This window comes from Cygnus olor, chromosome 32 (genome assembly GCF_009769625.2).
Source record: "Cygnus olor isolate bCygOlo1 chromosome 32, bCygOlo1.pri.v2, whole genome shotgun sequence".
NCBI lineage: Eukaryota > Metazoa > Chordata > Aves > Anseriformes > Anatidae > Cygnus > Cygnus olor.
Window position 1 is genome coordinate 391,747 of NC_054089.1, and position 23,082 is coordinate 414,828.

Genomic DNA, 23,082 nt, shown 5'->3' on the forward strand with positions numbered 1-23,082 from the left:
TTAATTATGTACGGTAAAGGGGTTTCTTTTCAAGAAAGTAATTTGTCTCCTACTGTGATATCAGGGGGGTAACCCGTTCCTGAACGTACAGCTGTCTTTCTCTTAGTGACCAGCCTTCACAGTGTAGGAGCCATTCATATGTTAGCTGTACCACAGGCTTATTCAAGATAACTCTGTGCATACATCATGTATGCCCTGCAACCTTTCTTCTCAGATTACCTTCAGGCCTTACTTAATGAGAGCCAAAACACTAAATCTTATCCAAAGGTGAGATTTCCAAGGGTGATAAAATCTCTTCTGCTAGTCAGTGAAAGGCCAAGTGCCAAGGTCTCACCATTTTTTTAGTACCCTCTTCCCTGTAACTGTGTAAAGTCCAATGACACAGAAGGCTGCCTGTATCTGTGCCATGATGCAGCAAGTGAAAGCCAGTCAGCTCAGGAGAGTCACAGACAAGACAAGGTTTCTCTGAAGGTACATTATTGCATTTTTGTGTATATTCATAGTTATTATTTAAGAATGCATCCCTCTATTGCACTGTTGCCTGGAGAAAGTCCCTGAAAATGTAGTGTCCTAGCTTAACTTTGTTCTCTCTTTCGGACTATGGGAAAATAAATAAATAAGTAGCGTAAAGGAATACAGCTTTCATTAATCATGTTAAAGCCTGCTATTATTTTCAACCGACTGGATTTCAAGACTTTTTCAAATTCAGGTTTGAGAAATGTATTGATCTGGGGTGAAAAGAAAGACCATCAGGAGTACCCACACTTGCTATCATAAGTTGTTTAGCAATGAGGAAAAGTAAGGTGTGGCAAGTCTTGTCTGCAAAATCAATGAGGGGTACAATTCTTTGCTCCATTTCTGACAAGGGATTTCTCCCTCCAAGTGCCAGCTCAACTGGTAGAAAAGTTTCACTTGCTCAGGGTGGGTGCACTGTTCTACAGAAGAAGACACTGTGCTTGAATCTGTGTTTCCATAAAGTTTCTTTCAGGTCTTTTTCTCAGCTGTTTGTGGCAATTTCTATTGCTCTCAGAAGTACTGAGATGGGAGGCATCTTACCTCTGTGGTGCTCTTTCCCAGCATGGTAACTTTGGGCATTTATTGCCCTGAGACAGGAGGACTTATGTCTCTGGGCTTGGGATTTAAAAATCTACCACTGGGCAGAGGGTCTTTCCACAGGGTTTGAGTCACTCGGAGTTCATAGTTGCACAGACACGAGGAGAACATGTTGCACAGGGTATCCTTCCTGGGACTGTATGCAGAGGTTTACATGCCTGAACAAGCAGAGCCGCTACCTCACCTGCAGGGGTGCAGTTCATATCTCTACCATAGGGGTCTGGCATCTTTTGGGAGGCCCTTGGTTACTGGAGACTTCCTCAGGAGCTTGGCAGGTCTGAGTCAGTACTCGGTGAGACCCGGGCCCTCCTGTGGCAGCTGCTGGAGAAGAGCAAGGACTGATGATGAAGAGCATCACCAACACCTCCCAGACACCAGAAATCCAGACAGTTAAGCTAGTGGCACTACACGACCCAGAACAGGATTCCCTTCCAAGGAAGTCGTTGCAGTGGAATTCCCACTTCAAACACCAGCGCTGGCATAAATTGCAGGCACAAACATTTCAGTACCCAAGGCTGGGGTGATCTAAACGTGTGCTGTTCAATTTAGCTTGCATTCAAAAGGAGCTAGTCAGCTCAGCCAAAGGTGTGTGGTGAGGGATGTAGATCACCTTGAAGTAGGCACACTAGGATTCTGGAGGCTCCTCTTCAGGATTCCTCTTCCTCCCTTCGATAAATCCACACTTGTGAGCTGCTTCCCTGTGTCTTATGTGTTTGCTCATATGCACACATTGTACATTTCCATCACTTGTTCTTCAGATCAAGGGAGTTTCTGAAATTGCATCCTCTTGGACTGTACTGTCCTCTGGGACTGGCTTTCTTTAAAATTTGCCTTCCCATCTCATGCTGTAACTGGGTGGAGTACCATGCTGCCTTTACTGTGTAGCAAACGGATGTTAAGACACATAAGTGGTGTAGTTTAGGAAATATCTCATGGAATGCACAGTTCCTGCCTCCCCTGCAGGTTTCACGGATAGCAGAAAGCACATATCAGGAAATCAGAGCTCAGACATGACACTGAGAAGGCTCTTCTGAAATGGCTCCCTGCCAGTTGCCTACATGTACACACATACATTCACTTTCACTAACGTATTCACTTTCTTTGTTAGGACCACCACTTTCTCAAAGCCTGTGACACATCCAAGGCAGTGACACTGTTGATACCTAAAGGTCCTTCTTGAAATTCACCAACTCTTGGACAAAGTCCTTCTCCTTTTCTTCATTGCACTTTCCAAAGAAAGCCAAAGAGACGACAAGCAGACAGGAACAGGAAAAATGAACAGATGACAAAAGGAGAGAGATGAAGAGCAGAGCACAGCAATCAGGTGTGCCATGAGCAGAAGTCCTCCACCGTAACAAGCAGATCCATCACTATTTCTCCCTTCTGCTTGGTCAGAATGCTCTTCAGAACGCCTTCTTAGGTTGCTGCTCTGAATCTCCAAAGAGAGACGCCTTTCAGCTTTGACTGTGTAACAGAATTATTGTGTTTTTTTGGGGGGGACACTCTGATGAGGCTGAAGGTGGCAGGGGTAGCCTAGGAGGGATGAGGACAGTGTTGGGCTTTTGTCAGAGCTTGTTCCAGCCAGCTAAAGCTGATGGAAGCTGAAGGCCATGGAGAGAAGCAGTTCTGTGGGAAGAGCTTATTTTATAATCAGCTAATTATAAAATCAGAAGAGATCAGCTTCCATCAGAACAGGCACTGGACATGTCTTTGAGCCCAGGTGACTGTTGAGAACAGCTCTGTCTCAAAGAGCTTGTTCTGGGAAGGTGAAGCAGGCTGGTGATACACAAATAAGCGTGTGCTTGTGTAGCACACAGATCACACTTGGACCATTCTTCAGCTCTGTCTAATATTTCTAGGGGAAAAGCCTGTTGCGCAGAGGAGAGCAAAAGCTAAGGATAAGGATGGGCATTCATTACCTGCCCATGCCTCGTAATGTTGCTCGAGCTGAAACAAGCAAACATATGGGAACAAAACACCCACAGGAGAGACCTAAGTGGGAATCAACTGGACAGGACAGAATTTCAGAGCCTTTGGACATCCTCCTTGCGGATAGGTGGCCTCAACCTCCAGGATGCGCTATCAGCAGCTCAGCAATTGTTGTTCCTTCACAGAAAGGAAAGTGTTGGTGCAGACTAGGAGAACCCCTGAATCGATCCAGAAGGATGTGGAGAGACTCTGTTCTGTGAAGACAGCGGAACAGACGGAGAAGAAATCAGGTGAGCAAAGCCATCCCCAAGCAGGCCTTCAACTCCCTGAAAGCACAAGCTGCTCCACAGGGAAACTGTCCTGTGAACGTCTCCTTAGAGTGTCCTCAAAATAAGAAGCAGCACGTGCCCCCTGCAAACTTTTTTTAAAGATTTAAGTCTCCAAGTAAGTATGCAGGATCCCACTCCTCTTGATCACAGTCATCCTTGGGAAAGGATGGATTTCATGCTAGGGGCACACCTCACCGACGCCAGTCACATCCTACTCGAGTAGAGTGTATTGTTGTGGTGGGGAGTGGAAAGTTTTCAAAGAATGTGCTCAGAGGAAGATGCCGGGAGGGGTAACAGGTCATTGTGAGATTTCCCTCCTTTGCTGTACAGTAAGGAGGATTCTCTCACCCCTTTGTGTGACTTTCCCGTGACAAGTAAAGCAGGTCACAAGGCTGGGTCTTCCTCTGCCCAGGGAAGCAACAGGCATCCTTCACCCCAAACTCTCTTGCAGGTGCTAGCTCAGCTGCTCCTCAGCTGGCAGTTCCAGATGGAAAGAAGACAACTTCCCATGCAGGTAAGAGCATGGCTTCATGTATGCAGTCCAGACTCAAAGGGAGGCAGAGAGGCTGGGAGCAGTGCACTTGAATTTGAAATCAAATTCATCCCAAGACAAGTGCATTCCAGCATCCCAGCATCATGAAACCATTGCTCTTAGAGAGAGGGTATTAAGCCTTCCCTATTGGCTGTCCTGAGCACACAGCACTTTTCCCCTCTGCATTCAGCTTTACCTGTGCATGAGTCAGGAATGCTCATGCCCGTGGAGCGAACCCATGAGGGGGCTGACTAATCCTCAGGGAAGGACCACCATGCAAAAAGAAACACCAAAGGGAAGGAAGAGCTCTAGCTCTTGAAGGCATAGCAGATGAGAGATGAGGGTCAGACATCTCTGGACAGTGTCAGAAGGTGCCAGACAATGAGCAAATTATGTGTTAGCCTTGGCAATAATTCCTGCTGACCTTTTTATACCTTTTCACCTGGCAGTTTCACCATCCCTCATACTGCAATACCTGAAAGCCTGGAGCAGGTTCTTTAATGTATGCAGCAGACCAATGCAGCTGTCCTGTGAAGCATGTAGTTACTAGTAGACAAGTGTCTATAGCAACAAAAAGCAATGATAGACAAGCAGGGGGTAATACTGAGACAGACAGCCTGCACTGTGCTGAATCCCATCCACCCTGGCATTAAGGGAAGGTTTTTTCCTTACTCCTCATCTTCCAAAGAGGCCTTCTTGCCTGGACTTTATCTGAGCTCAGTGTACTCCTAGGATGAACAAGATCTGCATCCTCATGGAGAACACAGTTTATTTCCATTTAAGTTCAGAACATGTACAGGAGATACTCATGGTTGTCAATAAGGGTTTAAATAGCTGATGTAGCTGATGATTGAAAGGGTTCAAGAATATGGTAAGCCCTACTTCACTTTCATTGGCTAAGTAGTGTCCACTCAGACCTTGTGTTGATTCCCCTCTCCCTTCACAATCTGGCCATCAGCAGTGTTCCTCTCCTGGAAAAATCATCTCAGGAATGGCATCTTTCATTCTACATTGTACTCTGGAGATAAGTCCACCTTGTCACTGAAATCAGAAGAGCATTTTCTCTGTCCTTTCTAAGAAGAAGTGCTCTCCGCCCTTAGAAAGACAAGGACCCACTTCTCAGGAAGCAATGCCAGTTTCCAAATGACTCTTTTCTTTCTTTGCAGGAAGGACCATGGACATAAGCACTACGAGGGCCCTAGAATCCATGCAGGAGGAGGTGGAGAGGATTCTGAGTGAGAAGCTGGCTGTGTTGCAGAGCCAACTGGAAGTCTCACAGCATGCAGCCCCACCTCTGGAGGAACTGACCAACACCCAGACTTCCCTCCAGACAATTTCTGAGAAAACACCGTCTCTTCTGACATCTTTGCAAAACACAGAGGCATCTATAAAGCAAGAACTTGAGATCCTCAGAGCAGAAATGGAGGGATGAATAAGCAAAGATTTGGAGGCAGCAATGAGGTCCTGGACTGAGGAGAGCCTGCTGAAGATTGACAATAAACTAGGTGAGCACAGCAACCCCTAAGTAAGCCTTCATTTTTTAGTTCACCCCCAGTGGGCAGCTAAACACTACACAGATGCTCACTCACTCTCCTCCAATGGGATGGGGGAGAGAAGTAGAAAGGTGTAAGTGAGAAAACTCGTAGGCTGAGATACAGTCAGTTTAGTAGGTAAAGTAAAAGCTGCAAGCTTAGAAAGACAAGGACCCACTTCTCAGGAAGCAATGCCAGTTTCCCAATGACACTTTTCTTTCTTTGCAGGAAGGACCATGGACATAAGCACCACGAGGGCCCTAGAATCCATGCGGGAGGAGGTGGAGAGAATTCTGAGTGAGAAGCCGGCTCAGTTGCAGAGCCAACTGGAAGTTGCACAGCATGCAACCCCACCTCTGGAGGAACTGACCAACACCCAGACTTCCCTCCAGGCAATTTCTGAAAAAGTACAGTCTCTGATGACATCTTTGCAGAACGCAGAGGCGTCTAGAAAGCAAGACCTTGAGATCCTCAGAGCAGATATTGTGGGACAAATAACTAAAGAATTGGAGGCAGCAATGAGGTCCTTGACCAATGAGAGCCTGTGGGAGATGTACAGTAAACTAGGTGAGTACAGTAATTCTCGAGAAACCTTTGTCTCCCTGAAATCTAATGTTATGCTCTAGAGACAGATTGAGCAAATCCTCAGGGTGTCCCAGAAGGTGCTAGTGAAGTACAGTGCTGTAAGCAAGACAAGTTTGTTGTTGCCCACAGACCTTTCCTCCTTGAAGAAGTCTAATCCTTGGCTAGGAATGGTCCTGATGGGTCTGATACCACAGACCAATACAGGCAGAATCATAGAATCATTCAGGTTGGAGAAGACCTCTAAGATCATCTTGTCCAACCTTTAACCTTGTACTAGTGTCCTCCACTAAACCATGCTACTAAGTTCTACACGTTTCTTGAAGACCTATAGGGATTGAGGCTCAACAACTTCCCTGGGAAAACTGTTCCAATGCAGCACAACCCTTTCACTGAAGAAATTTATTTTCCTAATATCCATCCTAAACCTCTCCTGCTTCAACTTGAGGCCATTTCTAATCGTCTTATCATCTGATGCTTGAGAGGACAGCCCGATCCCCACCTCGCTACAACTTCCTTTAAGGTAACTGTAAAGTATAGTAACTGTCCTGGCTGTGCACCCTCCCAGTTTCTGGTGCACTCCCTGCGTCCTTGCTGGTAGGGCAGCATGAAAAGGAAAAAAGGCCTTGGCTCTCTGTAAGCAACACTCTTCAACAACTAAAACATCACTGTATTATCAGTACTATTTCATTAAAAATCCCAGACACAGCATTGTGTGTGCCTCTACAAAGAACATTAACTATGTTCCAGCCAAAACCATGACAGTGACATAGTGTTAGGGAGCACTTGCAGGCAGGAAACGCTTGGAGCAAGCACTTTTCTTCCATATTCTTAATGTTTAATTTTTGAATCCATTTGTTTATTTATTTATTTATGTATTTATTTATTTATTTATTTATTTTGGCCCTGAGATCATGTATGTGTAAAGACGAAAAGACAATTGTTAAAGTTAAGTGGAGGGAAGAGTGTATTGGGGATGGGGCACTCCTGGTCTCTTCTTTGCATAACCATTCAATCAGAAAGACTGTGGGGATGGACTCATAGCATTTGGTCACCATTACTGAGTGTGCACCCTTGTGAGTGCTTAACAGAGTTAATGCTAAGTCAGGGCATAAAGCAGTGTCTCAGGAGAGCAAGTAGCCCCGAGGAAAGGGAATGCCATGCGCTGGGATGTAGGGTGTGGGCAAGGTAAATTCCCAGTGTGAGGCAGCAAGGTCTATGGGAGCCGTGGTATGGGTACTGCAGATTCTGGTGTGCAAGGGTCTGGACAAGGAGAGGTGCTGTGTCTCTCAGTACCTCAACTACCAACAAGGACACGTGGGTGTCATGCCCATGGAGACAGACACATCACAGGCTGTATGTGCCAGGCACGGCCATTGCCTAGAGTTTTGGAGAGTAGGTGGGAGTACAGTGGGTCTCTCCCGGTGTTAGGTCTTGGTGCTGTACTGCCCAGAGCCCAGGGAATATGGAGTGTCTTTCTGATTGCCCACAGGCTTTCTGTGTGAAAATACATGCTTTGGAGATCATGAAGGGGGCTCTTCCAGGAATGCCAAGTTCCTCACAGGAAGCAGCCTGATTGAGCCTGCCAGTGCCCCAGTTTCACTGTTCCAGCTGGTGGTCTTTATCTTTGGCTTTGCCAAGGCACTGCCCTTTAGCCAGTAGTAGACTGTCTTTTACCTTTCCCTTTTGATGTTGCAGAGCTCTCAAGGGAAACTGTGAACTTACTGCTTACCTATATGGCTAAATTATATCTAAATAGTTAGTGTTTTTCCTGGCTTGATTTTTTCTTCTTTCCCATGGTAGGTCATATGGCCTTCTGATTAGCTTTCTGACCTGTAGAAGATACATGCTACTGCAGAAAAGTATGCTCTTCTACTGACAGCATGGACTGTTAGTTAGATCACTGTATGCTTGATCTCCTGAGAAACACTCATGACATTTTTTTTTTTTCCCAGAATAGCTGCATGTACAACAGTACAAAGGTAAGAAAAGAAAACAAAGTATGCTGAATTCCACCACTTGGACCTTCAATGTAGTTCCTTAAAATTTTTGCCCTTCTCTGCTAAAAGTTCTGAAACTAACACCACAACAGCAAAAAAAAAATCTGAATCTTTCTTATTCATTTGTTCTCCTGGAAACTTCACAACGCCTTTGTTTACTGCTTCTAGAATATGAAGCAACATTATTTCTTCTCCAGAAGAAAACAGTGAGAATTTGAAAGAAAAAGAGGCTCATTTCAGGGTGTTTAGCTGGAGCTAAAGTACTATTAAACTAGTCTAGCTAAACTAGGCTATTTCTACTGCCAGGCGTAAAGTAATAGTGTATTTGCCAAACGGCCTTTGCCAATAGAATTTCTCCCCATTGTCATGCATGAGGATTTTATGATTCTAGTTTTACTGAAAGACAAGTTCCGTGCCAAAGCATGGCTCTTATCCTCTCATCACCTCTATACAGTTTCAGTGATCAAAGCAAAGGCTTGTCGTATCCTTACATTCCTCTCTGAAGCTACAGGCCATTTTCAAGGCTGTGTCTCTATGAGTTGCATTACATTTGCTGAATGTTGGCCTCTTTCTCGGTATGCCATAAAGGAGAGACAAGGGATATGGGAGGTCTGGGATGGCTGGAGGGATCCTGGTCAAAGAAACTTCCTAGGGCCCATCAGAGTGGAGATCAAGGCATGGTAGGGGAATAAATACATAGAGTCAACGAACAGAAAGTTTCACAACAGTAGCCTTCTTTCTCTTCACTACTTAACGAATGACTTGATTATAGCAGTTGATGTCACCCTTGATGCTGACACGGCTCATCCGAGGCTGCAAGTGTCAGAAGATGGGAAGAGTGTGACTGATACTGGTGCAACCAGAAGAGTGCCTGTCAAGGAGGAGAGATTTGATTGCCAAGCTTTTGTGTTGGCAAAGGAAGCTTATGCATCTGGGAGACTCTACTGGGAAGTGGATGTTGGAAAGAGGAGAAACTGGATCTTGGGTGTTGCCCAGGAGACTGTGACACGCAAAGGAAAAGTGGTTCTGTCTCCTCAGAATGGCTTCTGGGCCATAGCATTAGCAGATGGGCAAGAGTATGGGGTCCACATGGATCCTTGGACTCATTTGACGGTGAGTGGTAGACCACAAAATGTTGGGATCTTCCTGGACATCTCTGCCAAGAATTTATCATTTTACAATGTCCAACAGAAAAAAGCTTTGTACACTTTAACCTTTGATAGTGACCACAGCCAGGAAGTGAAGCTTTTTCCTTTTTTCTCAACATGTTCCACTGCAATAAAGGCTGACACTGAGCCTCTACAAATAGCATAGGGGTTTGATAATAATGAGAAGTGAAGGGATGAAGCGAGTATGCACGGTTAATGTATGAAATCCAGAGCCTGAAATCGTACACTTTATGTGCCACCAAATTAAAGCTGAACATAAAGGATGCTTTTACCACTGCTTGCTAATTCTTTTGTGAGCCATTTCTGTAGGAAGACCTGTACAAAGTGGACTTTAGGCTTCTAAGCCATTGGGGTAGAGACAACCTCCAGGTATTCTAAGAATCTACAGAAACAAATGAATTCTCAGCCCAGAAATATTAATAAATATTAATATTCATCAATAAATATTCATAATAAGATTTTTGCTGATTTCCTGAATGTTATTATATCTTGCTGCATTGATAAAATTAAACATGGCACTGGTAATGATTCAGAATGTCAGAACTGGCTCTTTGCTATTCAGATGATTACCTACCATTACCTGGATAATGCTCCTGGTAGACCTAACTTCCACACCAAACACAGTTTTATAATCTGGCCAATGTTAAGCCAGTATTTGGCTTTGATGCTTCTACAGGGTTTTGCAACGGAAATGCCAAATCGCAGAATGGCTGATATTGGCAGGGACATCTGAAAGTCATCTGGTCAAAACCCACTGCTCAAGAAAGGCTATCAAAAGCAGGTTGCCCAGCACCATGTCTTTGTATGAGGATAGAGACTCCACAACCTGTCTGGGCAATATGTGTTTAACTACTCTCACAGTGATATTTTTTCCCCCTGATGTTCAAAGAAAATGTCCTATGTTTTTTCTTATCTTTTGCCTCTTGTCCTGTGACTAGGTGCCATCGGAAAGAGCCTGTCTCTGTCCCCTTTGTGAGAAAAATCTCAATAATTTTCTTCATACAGCATCTTCTGTGAAGCTATTTTATTTGCGATTGCAATGGCGGGTGTCCTGTCAATTAGGAGTGCATTATAGTAAACATATCATAACCTTTTATTCCCTATTACCCGACACCTGATCACCTCCCCTCTTTCCTCATTGGCTGAGTACTACAGGTTCACAGGCTACTTGATGCTCCTCTATACCATATATGTACAATTTTGATCAACCCTTTAATTTCTCCTTTTTCCTTTTTTTTTTTTCTCCTTTCTTATGTTTAGAGAACTTGTGATCTTTGTTTTTTTTACTGTTCTCACACTGCTCATCCTGTTTTCTTGTCTTCTACCTTATTTTGGAACAGTAAGGCCTTCTACTCTCCACTTATCAACAGCATTTTTCCTTGATATGACTACGCAACTACCTTTGAATACAGAAAGTTAGTTTTCTACCGCAAAAAAACACTCTACTTCGAAAACATGTTCAACTGCAAAAACAGGACTGTGTTTCTCAGACCTTTGCAGTCTCACTTCAGGTATTTATAGACACTGATGAGATTCCCCCTGAACTTCCTCTTCTCTAGGCTAAAAGCCCCCAGTCCACTCAGTCTTTCCTCATAGGAGAGCTGGTCAAGTCCCTTAATCATCTTCATGGACTTTCACAGAATCACAGAATTGTAGGGGTTGGAAGGGGCCTCGAAAGATCATCGGGTCCAACCCCCTGCCAAAGCAGGTTCCTTAGAGCAGGTTGCCCAGGTAGGCATCCAGACGGACCTTAAATATCTTTAGAGAAGGAGAATCCACAAGCTCCCTGGGCAGGCTGTTCCAGTGCTCCGTCACCCTCACCGTGAAGAAGTTCTTTTGTATGTTGGTGGGGAACCACCTGTGATCCATTTTATGGCCATTGTCCCTTGTCCTGTCCCCTCCAACAAATGAAAAGAGGTTGGCCATATCCCTTTGTCTCCCACACTTAAAATATTTATAAATATTAATAAGATCCCCTCTCAGTTTTCTCTTCTCAAGGCTGAACAGACCCAGGTCTCGCAGCCTTTCCTCATAGGGAAGATGCTCCAGGCCCCGTATCATCTTTGTGGCCCTCCGCTGGACTCTTTCCAGGAGATCCCTGTCTTTTTTGTACCGGGGAGCCCAGAACTGGACACAGTACTCCAGGTGAGGCCTGATCAGGGCAGAGTAGAGGGGGAGGATCAATTCCATTGACCTGCTGGCCACGCTCCCTTTAATGCACGCCAGGATCCCATTGGCCTTCTTGGCCACCAGGGCACACTGCTGGCTCATGGTCAACCTGTCCTCCACCAGGACCCCCAGGTCCTTCTCCACAGAGCTCCTCTCCAGTAGGCTATCCCCCAGCCTGTACTGATACACGGGGTTGTTCCTTCCCAGGTGCAGGACTCTACACTTGCTCTTATTAAACCTCATTTGGTTTCTTCCTGGCCAGGTCTCCAGCCTGTCCAGGTCTCGCTGAATGGCAGCACAGCCTTCTGGCGTGTTGGCCACTCCTCACAGCTCTGTATCATAGGCGTATTTGCTGAGGGTGGACACTATTCCCTCATCAAGGTCGTCGATGAAGATGTTGAACAAAACCGGACCCAGCCCCGACCCCTGGGGAACACCACTAGTCACAGGTCTCCAGACAGACTCTACACCGCCAATCACCACCCTCTGAGCTCGGCCAGTAAGCCAATTCTCAACCCACCTTACTGTCTACTCATCTATCCCACACTTTCTCAGCTTTGCTAGCAGGATGTCGTGGGAGACAGTATCGAAAGCCTTGCTAAAGTCAAGGTAGATGACATCCACTGCTCTCCCCCCATCTACCCAGCTGGTGATGTCATCATAGAAGGCAGCAAGGTTGGTCAAGAATGATTTCCCCTTGGTGAATCCATGCTGACTACTCCTGACTACTCCTCATAACTTTCTTCTCTTCCAGTTGCTTGGAGATGGCATCCAGAACAAGCTGTTCCAACAGTTTTCCAGGGACAGAGTGAGACTGACTGGCCTGTAGTTTCCCAGATCCTCCTTCTTGCCCTTCTTGACCAGAGTGACATTGGCTATCCTCCAGTCTTCAGGCACCTTTCCTGTTCTCCAAGACCTTTCAAAGATGACAGCAGTTCAGCGATCACCTTTGCTAACTCCCTCAGCACACGTGGATGCATCCCATCAGAACCCATGGATTTATGTGCGTTGAGCCCACTCAGATGCTCCTGAATCACTCTCTCATCAACCAGGGGGGAGCTCACCATTTCCCAGACTCTTTCTTCTCCCTCCAGGGTCCAGGAGGCCTTGGGGGGAGGCTTTGAAGCAAAGACCAAAGCAAAGAAGGCATTCAGATGTCTGCCTTCCCAGCGTCCCCCGTTACCAGGACACCCCCCTCGTTCAGCAGGGGACCCACATTATCTCTAGTCTTCCTTTTACTGTTTACATACTTAAAAAAACACTTCATATTATCCTTTATCTCTTTTGCAAGCTTCATCTCCAGGTGGGCTTTAGCCTTCCTCGTTACGTCCCTGCAGGCCCTGACAACACTCCTATACTCCTCCCAAGAGGACAGGCCCTTTGTCCTGGTTTCAGTTAGGACAGAGTTAATTTTCCTCCTAGTAGCTCATAGGGTGCTATGTTTTGGATTAGGATGAGAAGAGCGCTGATAACATGCTGATGTTTTAATTGTTGTAGAGCAGTGCTTACACCAAGCCAAGGACTTTTCAGCTTCTTGCTCTGTCCTGCTAGCGAGCAGGCTAGGGATGCAGCAGGAGCTGGGAGGGGACAGACCCAGGACAGCTGACGCAAAGTGGCCAAAGGTGTATTCCATACCATCTGACGTCATGCTGAACAATATATAGGGGTGGCTAGCCGGGGGGGGGGGGGGGGGGGGGGGGGGGGGGCGCTGCTCGGGGATAGGCTGGGCATCAGTCAATGGGTGGTGAGCAATTGCATTGTGCATCACTTATTTTGTACACATTATTATTATTATTAATGCTATTATTATTTTTTTTTTTCCTGTCTTAATAAACTGTCTTTATCTAAACTCACAGGCTTCACTTTCCCGTTTCTCTCCCCCATCCCGGAGAGGGAGGGGGGAGGGTGAGCGAATGGCTGTGTGGTGTTTAGCTGCCAGCCAGGCTAAACCACAACAGTCCATTTGGCGCCCAACGTGGGGCTCGAAGGGTTGAGATATCAACAGATTTGACCAGAGTGTGTTAAACTAAAATTGGTATAAGTATTTGACCTGCTTAATAGTTGCTAGTCACAATGTTGATTGCCTTAATCTCAAGTCTGCTGTGCCTGTTTCCCAAATTGAGTTTTATAGCAAGTTACTTTCTGTATGTGCTCCCTGTCGCGCTGTTTATCCTTTCCGGGCCCTGGTTTAAGATTGTTATGGTACTGTGTGGTGTAACGATGGCTTATGAAATGATGAGATTTCTGGTCATGACTCTAACCTGGTATTTGTACTCAGCACTGTCATTGACTCTATACTTCGGAAACCATATCTCAGAAACTATTAGCAATTACACCTATTGCCTTTTTTCATCAGGGAGTCAATCTGTGGAGGGGACAGGGGAAGATATTTTTTCCTACCTGTTCACTCTCCCTTCCTCCTTCACCACCCTCTTATCCCCCGAGCTAGTTACGGTAGCTCTCCAAGATGTTGAATATCCTTGGGATACTCAGACCAGCATGTTCCTGTTGTTATGTCTCCTGAATGTGCTTCAGGTTTTGTTTAAGGTTAAACAACTACTTAGGAATCTCATCCGGAGATCTGTCTTGAGGCGGGATATTTACGAGTGGCAGGGAGTGTGGGAGGATATGGGCAGGTTTCTAGAGCAGTGGGCACCTCCAGTGTTTTGGACATTCACCCCTGAACAACTGCAAAATCCTAAAAAACTGGTAGAATGCTTGAAAAAAAGGTGTCATGACTCTGGCAGTTCCAAAGTGACACAAATCACTGTGGCGTGCTGGGGTCTGGCTTGTGCCTATCGAGCTGCAATTGATGCTACTATCAACCTAGTGACAGACCCTGCAGCCGTTCCAGCTCCCGCAGCCGTTCCAGTTCCAGCTCCTGCAGCCGTTCTAGCTCCAGCTCCCACAGCCGTTCCAGCTCCAGCTCCCGCAGGTGTTCCAGCTCCAGCTCCCGCAGCCGTTCCAGCCCCTGCAGCTGCTCCAGCTCCTGCAGCCCCTCCCACTCCTGTGGCTGGGTCAGGGAAACGAACTGTAGCAGTGCAAGTTGCCCCTGCAGAGGGTATTCCAACCCCTGTGGCAGACCCTGTAGCTGGGTCAGAAAAGCGAGCTGTAGCAGTGCAAGTTGCCCCTGGAGACAAGGTGAAAAAATGGTATAGAGACTCAAGGTCATTTAGAACGCAGACAGTCTTCTGCTAAGTCTAGGTATGGAGAAGACAGGGCTGGGCCGTCAAATGTGCAGGAGGATGAAGATGAGGATGAGGATGTCAAAAAATCAACAGTAACTACCCGAACCCTATACCAGCGTGAGCTACGAGATGTGCGAAAAGATTTTGGTCGCTGTATAGGTGATCAGCTGGCTGCTCCGGTGCTGGGACACTGGAGCCAATTGTGTGGAATTAGAGGGCAGGGAAGCCAGGTGGCTGGGATCCCTTGCTAGAGATGCAAGCATTGACAAAGCAATTGGAGATGGAGCACGATCTCTCAGCCTCTGGAGGCGTCTCCTGTCAGCTGTGAAGGAAAGGTACCCCTTCAAGGAAGAACTTGTATGTCTAGCAGTCAAGTGGACCACCATGGAGAAGGGAATTCAGTACCTGAGGGAATGAGCCGTACGGGAAGTAATTTATAAGGACCTAGACGACGCACAAATATCCACAGATCCAGATGAAGTCCAGTGTACTCGACCCATGTGGCCGAAGTTTATACGGACTGCACCATCATCATGGGCCAGCTCATTGGCAATAATAACCTGGAAAGATGATGAAGACCCCACGGTGGATGAAATGGCTAAACAACTCCGGCAGTACGAAGAAAATCTCTCCTCTTCCCTACAGGCCTGCGTCTCGGCTGTGGAGAAACTCTCTGAAGAGTTCCACCAACTTAAAGAGAATTTATCTTCCCCTCCCCCACACCTGAACGAACCAGTGGCCACCAACTAAAAGAGAATGCTTTGGAGAAACTTTCTGAAGAGGTCCACCAACTTAAAGAGAGTTTATTTTCTTCCCCACCTGTACAAAACAGTGTCTCAGCTATTAGGGGTAAACGTTCATCCGTGCAAAGAAGACAATATGGTGGGTACACACCCCGCGCCACCCTGTGGTTTTACCTACATGACCATGGAGAGGACATGAGAAAATGGGATGGAAAATCTACTGAGACCCTAGAGGCACGGGTACGTGAGTTGCAAAAGAAAACAATCGGGAGAAAGGGGTTCTCTGAAAAGTTTGCTGCTCCAACTTCCAGCAGGCAGTCCTTTAAACACAGAAACGAAGATTCTGACCAGGACTAGAGGGGCCTTGCCTCCAGCCAGGGGGAGGAAGGGGACAATCGAGTTTATTGGACTGTGTGGATTCGATGGCCTGGCACGTCTGACACACGGAAGTATAAGGCTTTAGGAGACACCAGTGCACAATGCCATCAAGCTGTAAAGGGCCAGAGCCCATCTGTATTTATGGCGTGACGGGTATCCCAGCAGTTAACTGTATTGGAGACTGAAGTGAGTCTAACCGGAAACGAGTGGCAAAAGCACCGTATTGTGACTGGCCCAGATGCTCCGTGCATCCTTGGCATAAACTATCTCAGGAGAGGATATTTCAAGGACCCAAAAGGGTTCCGGTGGGCTTTTGGCATAGCTACCTTAGAGACAGAGGACATTAAACAGTTGTCTACCTTGCCCGGTCTCTCAGAGGACCCTTCTGTTGTGGGGTTGCTGAGGGTTGCAGAACAGCAAGTGCCAATCGCTACCACAACTGTGCACCGGCAGCAATATCGCACCAACCGAGACTCCCTGATTCCCATCCATAAGCTAATTCGTCAACTGGAGAGCCAAGGAGTGATCAGCAAGACCCATTCACCTTTTAATAGTCCCATATGGCCAGTGCGAAAGTCTAATGGTGAGTGGAGACTACCAGTGGACTATAGTGGCCTGAACGAAGTCACGCCACCACTGAGTGCTGCAGTGCCAGACATGCTAGAACGCCAGTATGAACTGGAATCAAAGGCAGCCAAGTGGTATGCCACAATTGATATTGCTAATGCATTTTTCTCCATCCCTCTAGCAGCAGAGTGCAGGCCACAGTTTGCTTTCACTTGGAGGGGAGTCCAATATACTTGGAATCGGCTGCCCCAGGGGTGGAAACACAGCCCTACCATTTGCCATGGACTGATCCAGTCTGCGCTGGAGCAGGGAGAAGCTCCTGAACACCTGCAGTACATCGATGACATCATTGTGTGGGGTGACACTGCAGAGGAAGTTTTCAAGAAAGGGAAAAAAATAGTCCAAATCCTTCTGAAGGCCGGTTTTGCCATAAAACAAAATAAAGTTAAAGGACCTGCACGAGAGATCCAGTTTTTAGGAATAAAATGGCAAGATGGACGTCGTCAAATCCCAATGGATGTGATCAACAAAATAACAGCTATGTCTCCACCAACTAGCAAAAAGGAAACACAAACTTTCCTAGGTGTCGTGGGGTTTTGGAGAGTGCATATTCCAAATTACAGTCTGATTGTAAACCCGCTCTACCAAGTAACCCGTAAGAAGAATGCTTTTGAATGGGGCCCTGAGCAACGACAAGCCTTTGAACAAATTAAGCAGGAAATAGTTCATGCAGTAGCCCCTGGGCCAGTCCGAACAGGACCAGATGTAAAGAATGTGCTCTACACCGCAGCCGGGGAGAATGGCCCCACCTGGAGCCTCTGGCAGAAAGAACCTGGGGAAACTCGAGGTCGACCCCTGGGGTTTTGGAGTCGGGGATACAGAGGATCTGAGGCCTGCTATACTCCAACCGAAAAGGAGATATTGGCAGCATATGAGGGAGTTCGATCTGCTTCGGAAGTGGTCGGTACTGAAGCGCAGCTCCTCCTGGCACCCCGACTGCCGGTACTGGGCAGGATGTTCAAAGGAAGGGTCCCCTCTACACATCATGCAACTGATGCTACATGGAGCAAGTGGGTTGCACTGATTACTCAGCGGGCTCGAATAGGCAACCCCAGTCGCCCAGGAATCCTGGAAGTGATTATGGACTGGCCAGAAGGCAAGTACTTTGGGATATCGTCAGAGGAGGAGGTGGCCCGTGCTGAAGAAGCCCCACTGTACAACAAGCTACCAGAAAATGAGGAGAAATATGCCCTGTTCACTGATGGGTCCTGTCGTATTGTGGGAAAGCAACGGAGATGGAAAGCTGCTGTATGGAGTCCTACACGACAAGTTGCAGAAGCTGCTGAGGGAGAAGGTGAATCGAGTCAGTTTGCAGAAGTGAAAGCCCTTCAGCTGGCCTTAGATATTGCTGAACGAGAAAAGTGGCCAGTTCTCTATCTCTATACTGATTCATGGATGGTAGCAAATGCCCTGTGGGGGTGGTTAGAGCAATGGAAGCAGAACAACTGGGAACGCCGGGGCAAACCCATCTGGGCTGCTACATTGTGGCAAGATATTGCTGCCCGGGTAGAGAACCTGGTTGTAAAGGTACGCCATGTAGATGCTCATGTGCCCAAGAATCGGGCTACTGAAGAACATCAAAACAACCAGCAGGTGGATCAGGCTGCTAAGATTGAAGTGGCTCAGGTGGACCTGGACTGGCAACATAAAGGTGAATTATTTATAGCCTGATGGGCCCATGACACCTCAGGCCATCAAGGTAGAGATGCAACATACAGATGGGCTCGTGACCGAGGGGTAGACCTGACCATGGACAGTATAGCACAGGTTATTCATGATTGTGAAACATGTGCTGCAATCAAGCAAGCCAAACGGTCAAAGCCTCTTTGGTATGGAGGACGATGGCTGAAATACAAATATGGAGAGGCCTGGCAGATTGATTACATCACACTCCCTCAAACCCGCAACGGCAAGCGCCACGTACTTACAATGGTGGAAGCAACCACCGGATGGCTGGAAACATATCCTGTGCCCCATGCCACCTCCCGGAACACTATCCTGGACCTTGAAAAGCAAGTCCTATGGCAACATGGCACCCCAGAAAGAATTGAGTCAGACAATGGGACTCATTTCCAAAACAACCTTATAGACACTTGGGCCAAAGAACATGGTATTGAGTGGGTGTATCACAACCCCTATCATGCACCAGCCTCCGGGAAAGTTGAACGATACAATGGACTGTTAAAGACTACACTGAAAGCAATGGGTGCTGGGACATTCAAAAATTGGGATACACATTTGGCAAAGGCCACCTGGTTAGTCAATTCTAGAGGATCTGCCAACCGAGCTGGACCTGCCCAATCAAACCTGTTACGCACTGTAGAAGGGGATAAAGTTCCTGTAGTGCACGTAAGAAACATGCTGGGTAAGACAGTCTGGGTTCCTCCTGCCTCAGGAAAAGGCAAACCCATTTGTGGGATTGCTTTTTCTCAGGGAGCTGGATGCACTTGGTGGGTAATGCAAAAGAATGGGGAGGTCCGGTGTGTACCTCAAGGGGACCTAATATTGGGTGAGAATAGCCCATGAGTTGAATTGTAGTATGTTAATTATCATATAATACTGTATGTCATCAATACCATGATTGCTATATATCATAGATGAAAATGGTGATTAATTAGAAGGTATTGGAAAGAGTGTAACCTGAGCATGACATAAATGGTATGGAATAAGGGGTGGATATCTGTCCTGGTTTCAGTTAGGACAGAGTTAATTTTCCTCCTAGTAGCTGGTAGGGTGCTATGTTTTGGATTAGGATGAGAAGAGCGCTGATAACATGCTGATGTTTTAATTGTTGCAGAGCAGTGCTTACACCAAGCCAAGGACTTTTCAGCTTCTTGCTCTGTCCTGCTAGCGAGCAGGCTGGGGGTGCAGCAGGAGCCGGGAGGGGACAGACCCAGGACAGCTGACCCAAAGTGGCCAAAGGGGTATTCCATACCATCCATCTGATGTCATGCTAAACAATATATAGGGGTGACTAGCCGGGGGGGGGGGGGGGGGGGGGGGGCGGCTGCTCGGGGATAGGCTGGGCATCGGTCAGCAGGTGGTGAGCAATTGCATTGTGCATCACTTATTTTGTACACATTATTATTACTATCATTATTATTGTTATTACTATTATTGTTATTATTATTATTGTTATTATTTTTCCTGTCTTAATAAACTGTCTTTATCTCAACTCACAGGCTTCACTTTCCCGTTTCTCTCCCCCATCCCGGAGAGGGAGGGGGGAGGTTGAGCGAACGGCTGTGTGGTGTTTAGCTGCCAGCCGGGCTAAACCACAACACCCTTTTTCCACGTTTCATAGACTTTCCTCTTCATTTTGATCCTGTTGATGAGCTCCTTGCTCATCCACACAAGTCTCCTGTCCCCCTTTCCCGATTTCCTACTCTTAGGGATGCACCAATCCTGAGCTTGGAAGAAGTGCTCTTTAAATGTTGCCCAGCTCTCACAAGCACCCTTGCCTTCTATCAATCTAGCCCATAAGATACCCTCAGATAGTCCCAGAGGAGGTCAAAGTTGGCTTTCCAAAAACCCAGGGTAGCAATCCTACTTTTTGCCCTACTTCTTCCACCAAGTTCCATCTTGAACTCCACCATCTCATGGTCGCTGCATCCCAAGATGCCCCCAACCTTCACATCCCTAACAAGCCCATCCCTTTTGGTAAGAACAAGATCCAGAAGCATCCTGCACCTCGTCAGCTCCTCCACCACCTGCATCAGAAAATTAACTTCAACGCATTTAAGGAACTGTCTGGACTGCGCTTACCTGGCCGAGTTGCTTACCCAACAGATGTCTGGATAATTGAAGTCTCCCATGAGAAACAGCACCCGGGATCACGAGGCTACTTCCAGCTGCTTGTAGAAGGCCTCGTTGACCTTCTCCCCCTGATCAGGTGACCTATAGTACACCCTCACAACAGTGTCACCCATACCAGCCGGCCCCTTAATTCTCACCCACAAGTTCTCCATTCATTCTTTACCTTCCCCCAGGTGGAGGCGTATACATTCTAATTGCTCCCTCACATAAAGGGCAACTCCTCCCCCTCACTTCCCCAGCCTGTCTTTCCTAAACAGGACATAACCCTCCATGACAGCATTCCAGTCATTCGAGCTGGCCCACCACGTCTGATCCCACCACGATCGTGGCCCCGCGACCATATACAGATCTTGAGCTCATCCTGTTTATTTCCCATGCTTCGCGCACTGGTATATAGGCATTTTAGGGAAGCAATAGGCTCAGTTACCCCTAGAGGGACACAAGAAGAAGATTCCAAATGGCGTATCAGGAATATTACCTTCTCTGAGGAGTCCTCGGACAATCCTATGGGACAGCTCAGAGGTTTATCCCTACTATCTTCATCAGTGTCAGCAGTGACAACATCTCCCAACCCTTCTCTGTCACTTCTAACTGCCCTCCCCGTAAAACCTAGTTTAAAGCCCTGGTGATAAGTCCAGAGAGCTTGCTCCCCAATACACTTGTGCCCCGCTTGCTGAGCTGGAGTCCATCAGCAGACCACATACCTGTCTTCTCAAAGGCCTGCCCAAGACCAAAATACCCAAAGTCTTGGTCCAGACACCATCCCCCCAGCCAGTCATTTACCTGTCCCGTTCTCCTCCTTCTTTCAGGGTCCCGGTCACCAACTGGGATGACAGATGAGAACACTACCTGCACCCCCGATCCCTTCAACATCCTTCCCAGGGATGCAAAGTCCTTTTTTAATATTACTCATTTTTCTTGTTGCAGCTTCCCGGCACCCAGCCTGAAAAAGTGAAGGAAGGATGACAGCTAGGAATGTAGAAGTAGTGAGACTCTAAGCAGAGCTCTTGAAACCAAGTCTACCTAGATTACTAGGCACAGCTTCCAATCTCAAGGGAACAAACCATGGGTTCCCTCAAGCGTGTTTGTGTATTTTTTGGTGACTCTCCAGTCACAATGAATAAACCATCCTGTGGATAGCCATCCTGCATATGTGTGTATCCCAGTCGCTCTGTATCCTACTATCTCCTTGATGATCATGTTTCTAAAAACTACTTCAGAATGAGCACCAACAGCAAATACACAAAACTCACTTAGTTCTCAACTACTCTGTACCAAGAATTGCTGAAAACTCTGGAGGTATTGTTGCATTAAGTTCACATATTAACACTTGCTACTGATCTTATCTTGTAAAAATATTCCCGCTTTCTAAAGGGCTAATGTTCTTGAACAGAAAATTCTAGTGCCCTGGGTGGGGAAAGGGGTGTGGGAGGCTGTGGGAGGAGAAGCAAAACAGGTTGGTATGAGGCTGCCAAAGGTCCTGGTCTCCGCTGGGATAGTTATTTTTCTTCCTAGCAGCTTCTATGGTGTTGTGTTTTGGATTTAGGATAAGAATAATGTTCATAACACTCTGATGTTTTAAATGATGCAAAGCAGTGCTTACACTAAGTCACGGAATTTTCTGCTTTTTCTGCTGCCCTGCTTGTGAGGAGGATGAGGATGCACAAGAACCTGGGAGTGGAGACAACAAGGATAGCTGACCCAAACTAATGAAAGGGATATTCCGCAACATCATGTTGAACAATGTAATCTGGAGGGAGTTGTCCAAGGGGGCTGCAGTTGCTCGGGGACTGGCTGGTGGTAAGCAATTACATTGTGCATCGCTTGTTTTCCGTCATTCTTTTATTTCCTATTAAACGTCATTTCAGCTCATGAGTTTTGCATTTCTTTTTCCAGATTCTCCCCCCGTCCCACTTCAGAGAGGGACTGAGCAAATGACTGCCTGTTGCTTAGCTGCCTGACAGACTAATCCACAACATAAATTAATATTTCATCAAATTACCATCAAAAGTCCAGGAAAAAAAATCTAAGAAATCCTGATAAGACTTACAAATGACTTTTGTACTTTAAATAGTTCCTCAAGAGGAGGTATGATATGGCAATAAATACCAGTAGATTTCAGATAGGGCTATAAAACATTACAAGTGGTAACTCATGTCAGTTTCAAAAGAGCACAATCTTCTCTTATTTACAGAGGACATCTAGAACAGAGCTGCTGACATGCTACTACTGGAAATCACTGCTTGCATAGGCAAGACAAAGCTTCTTAGACCTGATTTATAAATTATTCTGAATCTAAAAAGTCCCTTTCACCACTGAATGTTCTACAGTGTTCTGTAAAGGGAACAATAGAAAAAGGCAGATATGGCCCTATCTGGCCAGCAGAGGCATCCCTAACAATGCACAATAAAGAGGTTTCTTTTCAAAAAGGAATTTGTCTCCTACGGTGATATCAGAGGGGTAAGCCGTTCCCGAAAGTACAGCTATCTTGCTCTTAGTGACCGGTCTTCTTTGGGTAGGAGCCGTTCATATGTTATCTGTACCAGAGGCATATTCAAGATAACTCCAAGCACACACATCATGTATGTCCTACAACCTTTCTTCCTCAGATTGCCTGTAGGCATTCCTTAAAGAGAGTCACAACACTAAATCTTATCCAAGGGTGAGATTTCCAAGGGTGATAAAAACTCTTCTGCCGGTCAGGTGCCAAGGTGTCAACATTTTATTTAGAGCCTTCTTCCCTGTACTTGTGTAAAGTCCAAGGGCACTGAAGGCTGCCTGTAACTGCGCCGTCATACTGCAAGTGAAAGCCAGTCAGCTCAGGAGAGACACAGATGAGATGAGGATTTTCTGAAGGTACGTTATTGCATTTTTGTATATAACCACAGTTATTCTTTAAGAATGTATCACTCTGTTGTACTGTTTCCAGGAAAAAAAAAAAAAATCCCTGAAAATGTAGAGTATGCTAGGTTACC

The 23,082-nt window shown here is 46.5% G+C and overlaps 1 protein-coding gene across 1 annotated transcript; it reads left to right on the forward strand.

Moving 5' to 3' along the window:
- The first annotated feature begins 3,187 nt into the window (after nucleotides 1-3,187).
- Nucleotides 3,188-9,331, forward strand: LOC121062559 (E3 ubiquitin-protein ligase TRIM39-like). The gene is made up of 5 exons (XM_040542600.1): nucleotides 3,188-3,332; nucleotides 3,823-3,885; nucleotides 5,070-5,138; nucleotides 5,664-6,002; nucleotides 8,790-9,331. The coding sequence occupies exons 1-5, from the start codon at nucleotides 3,188-3,190 to the stop codon at nucleotides 9,329-9,331; spliced, it is 1,158 nt and encodes a 385-aa protein (XP_040398534.1).
- Nucleotides 9,332-23,082: the final 13,751 nt, after the last annotated feature.

Coding starts and splice junctions, on each gene's coding strand:
- LOC121062559 (XM_040542600.1), top strand. CDS start 3,188: ATGCGCTATCAGCAGCTCAGCAATTGTTGTTCCTTCACAGAAAGGAAA. Junction 5,139..5,663: donor GGAGGTGGAGAGGATTCTGA/GTGAGAAGCTGG, acceptor CTTTCTTTGCAG/GAAGGACCATGGACATAAGC. Junction 6,003..8,789: donor GGAGATGTACAGTAAACTAG/GTGAGTACAGTA, acceptor ACTTGATTATAG/CAGTTGATGTCACCCTTGAT.